Source organism: Saccopteryx leptura, chromosome 6 (assembly GCF_036850995.1).
Source record: "Saccopteryx leptura isolate mSacLep1 chromosome 6, mSacLep1_pri_phased_curated, whole genome shotgun sequence".
NCBI classification, from domain to species: Eukaryota; Metazoa; Chordata; class Mammalia; order Chiroptera; family Emballonuridae; genus Saccopteryx; species Saccopteryx leptura.
In genome coordinates, this window is record NC_089508.1 from 52,723,484 (window position 1) to 52,737,425 (window position 13,942).

The 13,942-nt window shown below is 41.3% G+C and overlaps 1 protein-coding gene across 1 annotated transcript in view; it reads right to left on the bottom strand.

Annotated features, from left to right (window-relative positions):
- The window catches only part of DIS3L (DIS3 like exosome 3'-5' exoribonuclease), a 42,795-nt gene that overhangs the window by 27,977 nt on the left and 876 nt on the right, over window positions 1-13,942 (bottom strand). Inside the window, exons 2-4 of the mRNA XM_066342138.1 lie at window positions 12,913-13,066; window positions 2,252-2,380; window positions 473-608 (exon numbers count right to left, since the gene is read on the bottom strand). Coding sequence (XP_066198235.1) covers window positions 473-608; window positions 2,252-2,380; window positions 12,913-13,066 — 419 coding nt within the window. The remainder of the gene's footprint in view (window positions 1-472; window positions 609-2,251; window positions 2,381-12,912; window positions 13,067-13,942) is intronic.

A 13,942-nucleotide genomic window follows, 5' to 3' on the forward strand; every position in this document is an offset into this window, starting at 1 on the left:
CCAATAAAATGGGGATGATAACTCCTACCTCATAAGTCTGTTGCAAGAATTAAATGAAATAATACACTTAGAACAGTGTGTGGCATAGATATACATTGGCCATTGCTATTATTGCTATTATGTAGAATTGCCTTTTTTGTGGGTCAAAAGCAACAGAATATTGGCAATTTTATAAGATTCAACCTAGCATCATCACCATTACTAATATTGTTATTGCTGTTACTATAAACCTGAGTTTACTGTCAACAGGGGCTTGTTGGGCTAAACTCTTGGATACTGTAGGCCTTATAGTCACAGGTAGTTTGCCCAGATTTGTTAGTCAAGATTAGTCAGCTGGGGAGTAATGAAGACATGGCACTTCTTGAAGTCTTCCTTCACTGTTTATATATATACCCTATTCTGTATTGCCAAAGGGACCTAGAGCCCTCTGGGAACTACTTAGGAAATGAACACACACACCAGCTAGAAATACCTTGAAAGAAATCACAAACACGCCTTCTGTTTCACTTCCATACTGCTGAACTGCTTCTTCATCTTCTGTCACCATAATGATTGGTATCCTATCCTGGCAGTGGTGATAGTACCAAACGGCTGCATTGTATATGCTCCTAGAAAAGCAAAGGGCATGTGAGCCCTCCCAAGGCAGACAAACACAAGCTCAGAACTTTGCAGCTGCTTTTAATTTGCTAATCTTTGGTTTATATAGAGAATCATTCATTCATTCAACAAATACATCCTGAAAACCCTTTATATATACACACAGGTTACACTCTTGAAGAATACAAAGATAATTCAAAAAGTACTTGAAATCTCTTCTTCCCTGAGACAGCCAACCGCCACCATAACCTCTTTTATTCCCTGATATGGCCTAGAAACCTAAGGCTCTGCAATCTGTTAACACTTCTCAGTTGGAGGGCCGAGGGACACAGCACCACAAGGATGACAAGCTATGTGAGGCTTAAAAGATAAAGAAACAAGTGGTTGGCTAGGAGAAAAACTAGGCTGCAAATAGCTAAAGTCTGAGAACCTTCCTGAAAAGAATCTGAATTGAACAATAGAGTCTAGGTCTAAAGACATGCATTCAAGACTGGATGTTTCCAACAAAGTATATAAAGTTGGACAGTCAATTTCTGTGGGTATCTGTTTCCCCTTCTGCTAATTAAGATGCTATATAAGTTTTCTTTAGTTCTCTAAAAGTTAAAAGAAATTCAGACAACATATACTGAGTATCTTACAATGTGAGAGGCTGTGTAGTTAGAAGTGTGACCATTCTGAGTACTCGCAAATAACCCAATCTAGAGAAGGCTTTGCTTTTCCCTTTCTGGTATGAGCCCTGTGGGAACCTGGCGAGTATAATTAAGGACTCGTTATGTTTCAATGCTTATTTTGCTTTAGAGAATTTAAATATTTCACGGCTATACAAATAAAGAATTACAAGGAAAAAGATGACTGAAATGTTTTGTATGGATAAGACATTTTACAGTTTAAGGTTCCTTCTGCTGTCTACAGAAGAGAACCTGTGCCCTTGGCCCACCTTACTTCAGCTGGAGCTGGTGAGCAGCTCCTTCCCCCCTTATGGCCCCAGGGAGTGGAGTTAACACCCCTGGGGAACGATGCTCAGCTACTGGGGGGCACAGAAAGCTATTCGAGGCGACTTCTTAGGCACACTCTACTGGGCTTCTCAGAGGGTCTCAGCAAAACTGAGTCTCAGTTTCCTCCAGCAGTAACACACCCTTTCCTGCTTTCCCTCCTTCTCTCTCTTACTCTCCCTACTTCCTCACTCCTGCTTATGGGAATCACCTCAGAAGTAAACAAGCCACACCACGTCCTTGCTTCATGCTCTGCTTTTAGGCAGATGTAACTACAATACGGCTCTTCCTAAAACAGTTTTACCAGAATTGACCTACCAGTTTCAGCTTAATAAGACTAGAACTATGCCAGAAAAATTGAGATCTTAGCTTAAAAGTAGGATCCCTCCCCTAAGCATTAAAGTTTTAACTCTGGATCACTGGAACAAAACTAGCTGTTAAGGGTCTGGGGCAAACTTACTCTGGGTACTCTGCCTCTCTAATCACAATCTCTAAAGTATCTCAGTTATGAATTCAAATGACATATTAAGCATTTCAGCATTAATCACGGTTCCAGAAAATACCTGATTTCAGCATATCAGTTGATCAATTCCCACACAGCCAATGGTAAAGAAACCGCACAGGATGATCCCGTGAACACTCACGACGGTTCAGTGCCATACCTGGTCTGCCACTTTTCCACGGACTCCCCTCTGTCCCGGGGGAGATAGCAGGACTGCTGGAATTCGTTCGCAAAGAGAATGCAATCATGCCGCGCATCCTTCAGCAGGTTCCGCAGTTTATTGTACTGTCTGGGACACAGAGGAGAAAAATAAGTCTAACAAAGCAGGGACTCATCCACTGCCAGCTCTTGCTAAGGATAAAAAAATGATGAGGTATTTTAGTGAAAAAGATTATTTAAAACATGAGAAATATTTATTTAATATTGGCCTTAGTGTACATAGGGTCATTGGGGCTGCTGTTCCTCAATTTTGTCTGCTGGAATGTGCTTGGGCAGGGCCTCCTTAATTAGTTTTGTGGATCAATCCAACCCCTCTACCCTCATTTCCCCTTCTGAGACTTCTGGTTGTCTATTACGTAATTATAAGACCTGCCTCAGGCTCCCAGAAGACACAGAGGCAAACAAACTTTAGCACTTTACTTTTGTGCCTCACTTTGGTCTCTAAATGGCATTAGGCGTTAGTGCATGTCACTTTTTGCTGGCATCCCTAGAAAAAAGCACGTAGGATAACTAAGTTTGAGGATTTGTCTGTAAATTTTATTTATGCAGCCACCTCATTTACATGAACGAGGCTGGCTTTATCTGTCAGAGAACTAACAGAGTTTTAAGGTTTCTCACCAGGAGACCCTTCCAATGTTAGCCAAAGTCACAAATCAAATATGAAGTCTTTTTTTTTTTTTTTGTATTTTTCTGAAGCTGGAAACGGGGAGAGACAGTCAGACAGACTTCCCGCATGCGCCCGACCGGGATCCACCCGGCACGCCCACCAGGGGCGATGCTCTGCCCACCAGGGGGCGATGCTCTGCCCCTCCGGGGCATTGCTCTGCCGCGACCAGAGCCACTCTAGAGTCTGGGGCAGAGGCCAAGGAGCCATCCCCAGCGCCCGGGCCATCTTTGCTCCAATGGAGCCTTGGCTGCGGGAGGGGAAGAGAGAGACAGAGAGGAAGAAGGGGGTGGGGGGTGGAGAAGCAAATGGGCGCTTCTCCTATGTGCCCTGGCCAGGAATCGAACCCGGGTCCCCCGCACGCCAGGCCGACACTCTACCGCTGAGCCAACCGGCCAGGGCCAAATATAAAGTCTTGTATGGGTCAGTTTCTAAGAAGGTGCTTTTCAACGGTCTAGGTGATATGAACTACAGAATATTCACAGTTATTTTATAGGAAGTCAATGTTTATTTTTAAATAGACTGATATTAAACCAGATATTAAACTAACGTATACCAGTAAATTATCCAAGGTAAATAAATGACTAGCATTTATTTTTTTAAAAATTTTTAAAAATTGATTTGAGAGAGAGCAACATTGTTTCATTGTTTTACTTATTTATGCATTCATTGGTTGCTCTATGTTTGTGCCCTGACCAGGGATTGAACCTGTAACCTTGGTGTGTTGATATGACGCTCTAGCAAATGGGCAACCCAGCCACGGTGGCTGGCATTTAATATAATAAAATCTGTGCCCTCTATTCCCATCACTGGTCTGCCACCATGGACTTTTAAGAAATTAGTTTTGTCCTGGCTGGTTGGCTCAGCGGTAGAGCGTCGGCCTGGCGTGCGGGGGACCCGGGTTCGATTCCCGGCCAGGGCACATAGGAGAAGCGCCCATTTGCTTCTCCACCCCCACCCCCTCCTTCCTCTCTGTCTCTTCCCCTCCCGCAGCCAAGGCTCCATTGGAGCAAAGATGGCCCGGGTGCTGGGGATGACTCCTTGGCCTCTACCCCAGGCGCTGGAGTGGCTCTGGTCGCGGCAGAGCGACGCCCTGGAGGGGCAGAGCATCGCCCCCTGGTGGGCGTGCCGGGTGGATCCCGGTCAGGCGCATGCGGGAGTCTGTCTGACTGTCTCTCCCCGTTTCCAGCTTCAGAAAAATACAAAAAAAAAAAAAAAAAAAGAAATTAGTTTTTTCATTAAAACAAAGGCAGAACTCTCCAAATAAATGTTAACCACCATTATCTATGTGGTCTCAACACTTCTTTAGAAAACAAGAAAGTGATTTTATTTTCTTAGTAATTCTAAATTTGAGTCACCTTAAAAAAAATCATTAATTTTAGCCCTGGCCAGATAGCTTGGTTGGTCAGAGCATTGTCCAGAAGTGCAGAGGTTGCTGGTTTGATCCCTGGTCAGGGCACACACAGGTACAGATTGATGTTCTTTTCTCGCTCTTTCTCTCCCTTCCTCTCTCTCTCTAAAATCAATAAAATAAACATTAAAAAAAAGAATCACTGCCTGACCAGATGGTGGCGCAGTGGATAGAGCAGGGGTCCCCAAACTACGGCCCGAGGGCCACATGCGGCCCCCAGAGGCCATTTATCTGCCCCCGCTGCACTTCCAGAAGGGGCACCTCTTTCATTGGTGGTCAATGAAAGGAGCACATTGACCATCTCATTAGCCAAAAGCAGGCCCATAGTTCCCATTGAAATATTGGTCAGTTTCCTGATTTAAATTTACTTGTTTTTTATTTTAAATATTGTATTTGTTACTGTTTTGTTTTTTTACTTTAAAATAAGATATGTATATGCCTGACCTGTGGTGGCGCAGTGGATAAAGTGTCGACCTGGAAATGCTGAGGTTGCCGGTTTGAAACCCTGGGCTTGCCTGGTCAAGGCATGTATGGGAGTTGATGCTTCCAGCTCCTCCCCCCTTCTCTCTCTCTGTCTCTTCCTCTCCTCTCTAAAATGAACAAAAAAAAAAAAAAAAAAAAAAAGATATGTGCAGTGTGCATAGGGATTTGTTCATAGTTTTTTTATAGTCCGGCCCTCCAACGGTCTGAGGGACAGTGAACTGGCCCCCTGTGTAAAAAGTTTGGGGACCCCTGGGATAGAGCATCGTACTGGGATGTTGAGGACCCAGGTTTGAAACCCTGAGGTTGCTGGCTTGAGCATGGGCTCATATGGCTTGAGCAAGGCTCAGAAGCTTGAGCCCCAGATTGCTGGTTTAAGCAAGGGGTCACTTGGTCTGCTGTAGCCCCCAAGTCAAGGCCCATTTGAGAAAGCAATCAATGAACAACTAGGGTGCCACAACAAAGAATTGATGCTTCTCATCTCTTTCCCTTCCTGTCTGTCTGTCCCTCTCTCTGTCACACACACACACACACACACACACACACACACACACACAAAGAATCATCAAGTAGTACACCTTATAAAATTTCTTAATAAACAAAGGGATTCGTTTTCATCTCTGTGAATGGCAGCTTTCTTTTTTTTAGATTTTATTTTATTATTTATTTTTTATAATTCTTGTTTAGATTTTATTTATTCATTTTTAGAGAGAGGAGGGGAAAGAGAGACAGAAGGGGGGGAGATGCAGGAAGCATCAACTCCCTTATGTGCCTTGACCAGGCAAGCCCAGAATTTTGAACTGGCGACCTCAGCATTCCAGATCAACGCTTTATCCACTGAGCCACCACAGGTCAGGTGAATGGCAGCTTTCTTTAACAGAATTCCACTTGTGCAAACAAAAGTTGCCCTACCCCAATTATGAAGTCAATAATTTTCCCGCATTCACAAAGATACACTTAAAATCATTTAAAAAATCTCTTAGATTATGCATAAAAGAGTCTACACCACCCTGTTAACAGTAATCATTCCTGCAGAATGGTGAGGCAAAGACTTTCCACCTTCTCCTTTATACACTTCTGTCATGCATGTTTTTAAAATGAGCATTTACTTGTTAAGCAGTAAGAAATATTTTAGAAAAGGCTTCATAAACACCTGTAACTTATTATTTCAGAGAAAACAATGAAAACATATTGCCCGTTTTTTCCTGATCTTATCCTCCATAGCTTTTGCTCCCTTTACCTACCATCACATTATATGTATTGCTAATAAAGCACCTGAGCTTAGTGTTATTATTGGCTTACAGATTATCTCCCTTTTAAAGTTTATTTTATTTTACTTTTTACAGAGACAGAGAGAGTCAGAGAGAGGGATAGATAGGGACAGACAGACAGGAATGGAGAGAGATGAGAAGCATCAATCATTAGTTTTTCATTGTGACACCTTAGTTGTTCATTGATTGCTTTCTCATATGTGCTTTGATCGTGGGCCTTCAGCAGAACAAGTAACCTCTTGCTCCAGCCAGCAATCTTGGGTCCAAGCTGGTGAGCTTTTTTTTTTCTTTTTTTTTTTTTTGCTCAAGCCAGATGAGCCCACGCTCAAGCTGGCGACTTCGGGGACTTGAACCTGGGTCCTGTGCATCCCAGTCCGATGCTCTATCCACTGCGCCACCACCTGGTCAGGCCAGATTATCTCCCTTAATAGACATCCTTCATCCAGCAAATTTTGCCACACTGCTTCTCTGTGCTAGGTATTTTGCTCCACTGAATGCCCTCAGGGGACACAGTCCAGACAGCCCATTGCTGCCCTCTGTCTGCAGCCATCCTGCTCATATTGAACACAACAGAACCACCCATTCTTAAAAAAAAAAAAAATCAAAACCAGAACTACCACTAATCCAGCAATCCCACACCTGGATACAAACCCCAAAGAATTGAAAGCAGGGTCTTGAAAAGATATTAGTAGACCCTGTTCGGAGCAGCACTATTCACAATAGCCAAAACGTGGAAGGAACCTAAGTGTCCAGTGACAGATAAATGGAAAAACAAAAGGTGGTATATATGTACAGTGGTATATCATTCAGCCTTAAAAAGGAAGTTCTGATACATGTTATAATGTGGTTGAAGCTTCAAGCTTCAAGATACGATGTTGAGTGAAATAAGCTGGTCACAAAAGGGCTGTATGGTTATACTTATATGAGTATGAGTTTCCTTGAGTGGTCAAATATATAGAGGCAAGAGGTAGAATGGTGGTTGTCAGGGAATGGGGAAGGGAGAAGTGGAAAGTTAATATTTAATGTGGGTAGAGTTTCAGTTTGGGAAGATGAAATAAGTTCTGGGGATTGGTTACAGAACAATGTGATTGAACTCAATGTCACTGAACAGTGCACTGTAAAACGGTAAATTTCATGCTATGTATATTTTACCACAATTGTTAAAAATAGCTATGCTAACTGGTAAAACAATAAAACAAAGAACAGAACCACCCATACATTATATGGTCTATCTCTGTGATTGGCTTCTTTCACTTAGCATAATGCTTTCAAGGTCATCTATGTTGTAGCATGTATCAGTACTGTATCCCTTTTTATGGCTGAGTAATACTTTCTTGACTAGATAAACCACATTTTGTGAAACCATTCAGCAGCTGATGGACACTGGGTTGTTTCCATTTTTTAACTATGATAAATGTGTAGAACTGCTATGAACATTCATGTACAAGTTTTTGTGTGGACATGTTTTCAACTTTACTGGTCACATACTTAGGAAGTTCTGTAGATTTTACCTGCTAAACAGCTATTGGAAATGTCTATTTCTCTCCATCACTAAGCCACCAACATCTCTCATCTGAACTAAAGCAATAGCCTCCTGTGTTTTCTCTGTGCCTTTTCTCCACTGGCCCAGTAATCCTTTCAAAACAGCAACCTGATCATGTCATTCCACTCTGCTTAAGACTCTTCAGAGACATCCCTGAGGCACATCCCTACCATCCAATCCGGGGCCTTCTTCCAGTTCCCTGAGCAGCACTCAATTCCCTATGACCTCGCACAGCTGTTTCCTCACCGGGAAAGTGTTTTTCCTTTTTCGAGATCTCATTCTGGGATGATACTCTATCCACTGAACCACATAGCCAGGACTTCCTCTCTTTATATACCTACTTATCCCTTAGAGCAGTGTTTTTCAACCAGTGTGCCTCAAGACATGGTCAGGTGTGCTGTGGGGAAATTAAACATGGGTCCCCAAACTATAGCCCGCGTGCCAAATACGGCCCGCGGAGGCTATTTATCCGGCCCACCACCAGCCACCTCCATCTGAACATAAACATTCCTCTCACAATCCCTCCAGCTATCAGCAACAGGAAGAGTGGAGGCACAGGGAACACTCACTGACCAATCACCTTCTAGGATTCATCCTGACCACTAGCGATGAACCAATAGTAGGCCGCCTCTCATCCACACCCAGGAAGGTCCCCGCTCAGGCTGCCGCGCACTTGTCATTGTGTGGCCGCAGCGAGTAGTTGAAGCTGCTACTCCTCCCCATGGTCCCAATTTCTAATCCTGGTCAGGACTGGAGGTAAATGTTGCCACCACTAGATGAAGCCTCAGCCTCAGCTGGTTATGTCTATCCTGATGGTGTATATAGATATTTGACCTTTTTCTTTTTAAAAGAGGCCCCCACAGAGGGTGATATACAATGCATCACAATGTTATCTAACTTTAAAGCTAAAGTTTGCTGATCTTCCTTTGGACAGTTTTTGGTTATCTGTTGCCAAGGAGTTCCCCATTCTGGCCAACAAAGTTATTTTGACATTGCTCCCGTTTTCAACCACATATCTATGTGAGCTGAGCTTCTCAAGCTTGACTGCGATAAAAACTAAAAACAGAGAGAGACTGAGAACTGTTGAGGAAGAGCTTCGTGTGTGTCTTTCTACCATTCCTGCCAGGATATCCCTTTTGTGTTCATTGAAACAGGCCCAGGTTTCACACTAAGTGAGCATAAATACATTTAGAAACTATATTATTAACTATATGTATAATATGTACTGAGTTAGAGTGTCATTTTGGTAGGTGGTGTGCCCCAGGATTTTGTAAATGTAAAAAATATGCCACGGCTCAAAAAAGGTTGAAAATCACTGCCTTAGAGCTCAGCAGAGGCATCGCTCTCAGGAAAGCCTTCCTGTCTTCCTGCCTAGCTGGCTCTCTGGGAGCCTGTACCTGTGCTTTAGTGCATGTGTCACAGCTGCAGTTCTTCATGTGTTTGTGTTATTGCTTCATTACTGCCCATTTCCCCCCAAGACCACGTCCATTTTGTTCACTACTGTATTCTCAGTGCTAGCACAGTTTCTGGGACATACAGTCTCTCAACAAGTATTTGTTAAATAATAAAAAAAAAACACTTGGGGGCTGGAGGAGAGGGTAAAAGTTAGATAAACGGTGATATTAGGAGACTTGACTTGGGGCAGTGAACACACAAAACAATATACAGATGGTGAATTATAGAACTGTAAACTTAAAACCTATATAATTTCATTTTTTTCTTTTTAGTGAGCAAGAGAGAGAGACAGACAGGAAGGGAAAGAGATAAGCATCAATCATAAGTGTGACACTTTAGTTGTTCATTGATTGCTTTTTCATATGTGCCTTGACTGGGGGTTCCAGCTGAGCCAGTGACCCCTTGCTCAAGACAAGGACCCCAGAATCTTGAATCTGGGTCCTCAGCTCCATCCACTGCATCACCACGTGGTCAGGCTTTTTTCCTTTTATTGAATGGACAAATGTCACCCCAGAATGCATTAAAAACACCCAAATAAATGAATAAATGTGGTCAACAAGATAGCCTTACAGAGTTATCAAGAGACCCCTCATTAAATAAGCATTTGAGGATTATGAAATGGCAGAATGTGGGATTATCCTGAACAATTAAAACCTTAACTTTTTCGTAGTCTGTACAATATACTTATGAAAAGAGGCCATTTTCTGCATTAATATTATTGAAATAAAAAATCATATTGAGGCCCAGGCCGGTTGGCTCAGTGGTAGAGTGTCGGCCTGGCGTGCAGGAGTCCCGGGTTCGATCCCTGGCCAGGGCACACAGGAGAAGCGCCCATCTGCTTCTCCACCCTTCCCCCTCTCCTTCCTCTCTGTCTCTCTCTTCCCCTCCCGCAACCAAGGCTCCATTGGAGCAAAGTGGGCCTGGGCACTGAGCATGGCACTGAGGATGGCTCTGCGGCCTCTGCCTCAGGCACTAGAATGGCTCTGTTGCAACAGAGCCACACCCCAGATGGGCAGAGCATCGCCCCCTGGTGGGCGTGCCGGGTGGATCCTGGTTGGGCGCATGCGGGAGTCTGTCTGACTGCCTCCCCGTATCCAACTTTAGAAAAATACACACACACAAAAAAATCATATTGACATAAATCATACTAACCACAGAAGCAGATTACAGCTATGTCTTTCTATTGTTAAACCCAACTTTGGTCATTTCATTTCAGTAAAACAATGTCATCTGTCATATTAAATTAATGTCTATTTGCATTTTTCTGATTTTGTAGTTTTACTTAATTTGAAGGTCCGATTTGGTTTTAGTGTTGTATTAAGTACTTAAGCATGAGGACTTATACTTAGATTTATGCTTAAACATATTTGAGTAATAATACAATAAAATAATTTAAATTAGCCTAACTGGCAGTGGAGCAGTGGATAAAGCGTCGGACTGGGATGCGGAAGACCCAGGTTCGAGACCTCGAGGTCTCCAGCTTGAGTGCGGGCTCAACTGATTTGAGCAAAGCTCACCAGCTTGGACCCAAGGTTGCTGGCTCGAGCAAGGGGTTACTTGGTCTGCTGAAGGCCCACGGTTAGGCACATATGAGAAAGCAATCAATTAACAACTAAGGTGTCGCAACAAAAAACTGATGATAGATGCTTCTCATCTCTCTCCGTTCCTGTCTGTCTGTCCCTATCTATCCCTCTCTCTGACTCTCTCTCTGTCTCTGTAAAAAAAAAAAAAAAGAATTCAGAAAGGGGGTCAAAAGAAGAAAGCAAGAAATCCTTAAACCAGACATTAGACTACAGCAGGTATTTTTAACTGATGTAGTTTTCCTAAGCAATAATGTTCCCTAAAAGCATATCAAACAGAATGAATTATTTACTAGCATCTCAAAAATCTTCAAGGAAGAACTGAAAAACAAAATGTTTACCAACATTAAATGAAGCAAAATAGCACAGAACTTTTGCTAGGCCACAGTTGGTTAAATGTGAAAAGTCAAATATCTTACACTTAACACTTATGAATACTAAATTAATAAAGCAAATTCCTGGATGCTATATATTCTGCAGTTATTATCAATTCTAAAGTTATCTAAATGACACTTTCTAGGGCTTAGGTCATTTTGGTTATTTAGTTCTTTCAACTTGAATATACTAGCTGGTTGCTTAACAGATAAACAAAGCACCAAGTCCTAAACTTGCTGATTCCTCTCCTGCCTCTTTTTCCTCTTCATCAAACATGTTCATTATCCCTCCTTTATTTAAGACCAGTCTCAAACCTATTTCCTTCAGAGGACTTTGTGGCCTAATCCCCATATCCCATATTTACTTCTGCACTTTGTACAGTCCACATTAAACTATCCCATATGTGTCTAAGGTATGTTGTAATTACCTTTCTGATTCTTGCATTTAACCCCAACAAGACAACTAGTCTGTTAAGAAAGAGACTAAGACTTTGTACTATTCCAGATGACCTGAAACTAGGGGCTCAAAAAGTGCTTACCAAATGGGAAAACCAGAGTGTTATCATATGGGCTTATTTCATAACTCCTCATCTTTTGTTTTTACATTCAGTATATTCAGAGACAAGGTAAAGCAATGGAAAACCAATAGTTTTTCATCACATTAACTACTTTTGAAATGTTCAAGAGGAAAGACATTTAAATCCCAATTCTTTGGTTTTGAATGTCCCAGCAATTGGTTTTTAAAACAATCCTTAATATTAAAAATATGTTAGAAAACAGAAGTTGAAAAGGCTCTGCAATGTGTTAGCAATCTGAATGATAACAACAAATTGATTTTAGTAGCAGAAATTGAAATACGACACCTGGAGCAGCATTTAAACCTGAATGTGTATAAACATCTATATCTTTCTGTCTGAACAAAATCAACTTCAAGCTCATTTAAAAATGTTCTATCTGAAAAACCAGCACACAATCTAGTTAACGCATATTTTTTGAACTGAGCATATAATAAGGACAACTTATCATTTTCATATACAAATAAACACACTTCATCTTTCACTACCAAGGTCTGAAGAAACTACAACATTTAAAAAAGAATAAATGCATCGTTTCTGCTTTTTAAATGACTTGGGGTGTTAAGAGTTTGGATATATAATTTTAATACTGTATGCTGTTTTCATACTGCATGAGTCTTCAAATTCAAACCATAAATCTTTTCTCAATGTTAAATGAAACAAAACCAATTTTTAGAGTATTTGTTTAAAAGGTACAAGGTAAGCATTTTAGACTGATTTCAATCAAAAGTCCTATGTTTAGCAAATAGAATTACTATGGTTGGTACTTATACTAATAACCTAAAAATAAAACAAGTTGTTTCTGATTTCATTGAATAAATCATTACAAATATAATTTGTATTCACAATAAAGAGTCTAAAATATAAAAATAAGGTATTTTTTCCCAAAGGAGAGAAAAAAAGTAAGCTTCTGAAACAATATATCTATAAATAAGAAGATTAAATAGTGTGCATCAATAACAAGAAATAAGCAATAACTGGTATAAAATGCAAGGCAAAAGCCAAGAATCTTAAATACCCACATACTGGGGACACTGCAACTTATTGATCTACAGTCAAATCTTTGGGACAGATGTTGAAGCAGAAATATAAAATTATGTTACTGCATTCCTACCAGCAAAGAGAATACTAAATTAGTTCAAAAAATACTTTCTGACAAAAGAATAAATACCTCACCTCCCCTACAACAAAGGATTTTTTCTAAAAGGAGAAAAATCAACACCAGAAATAAATAATGCAAAACAGATACCTTCGGCCTCTTTGATGCTGCACAGCTTGACAAGCTGTTTGCATGAAAATAATTCCCTTCAATTCAGGAAACTCAAGGATCTCGAGGTAATCTTGAACAACTTTCCAATCAGGGATCATGTAATGAGTCACATCACCAGACAAGAGTTTCCCATCTGAAGCATAATTCAAAATGTAAGAGAATTCAGTTACTGAGTGAATAAATATGTATATATGATTTTTAAAAAATGTAAGAGATTAGACAACACTTGCAAACTTGGTTTATTATTTCAATGTCATGGTGCCTTCCTGTGCAAAATAACTTTCAACCTTAGCCGTGAAGTTTTTAAATGACAAGATGAATGTATTTTGGTAGAGGTCTAAAGTTCAGGTAAATTCAGCACCTTCAATTTTCTGAAGCTGTGATAAATAAAAGTTCAGTGTGCTTTATGGTATTGCCAGTGGAGAAGATGACTGACTTTAAAACAAGCACATCTTCAGCACAACCTGAATATTTGTGTTAACTCGTGAGAACCTCACATTCAAATGAGGCACTTTAAAAATATACATTTTAGATACTTGTTTCTGTCCAGCAATTTCAAGTCGGTTCTGTTCTAAGTTCGTTAACATACGCAGAAGTCTCCAGGGGCCAGAAAAGCTGCTCAGCTCAAGGAAGGGCAGTGGCAGAATTTCCACCCAGACCGTCAGTGAGCTAGCTGGTTAGCCAAGCGGTAAGTGACATGCTCACTTTAACCATCAATCCTTAATGAAGTTGAGATTCCAAATATTCGCTGAAAAGGCCCAGCATACCCATCTCCCACCAGAGGGAAGCGAACCAGTAACCTGCAGCCTAGAAACCAAGTGCAGGAAGGCATAGTAGTGCACAAGCCGTCCCAAACCCAACTTCCCCCATGACCTTCCTGTACAACGAAGGTCCAGATAATTCACAAACCACCCTACGATGAAGAGGGCTTTCCTGGATAGATGCCTGAGGCAACGGGGCTGGCAGATCAGGTAATTTGTAGGGAGCAAAGAAACGTAAAGGAGCTGCA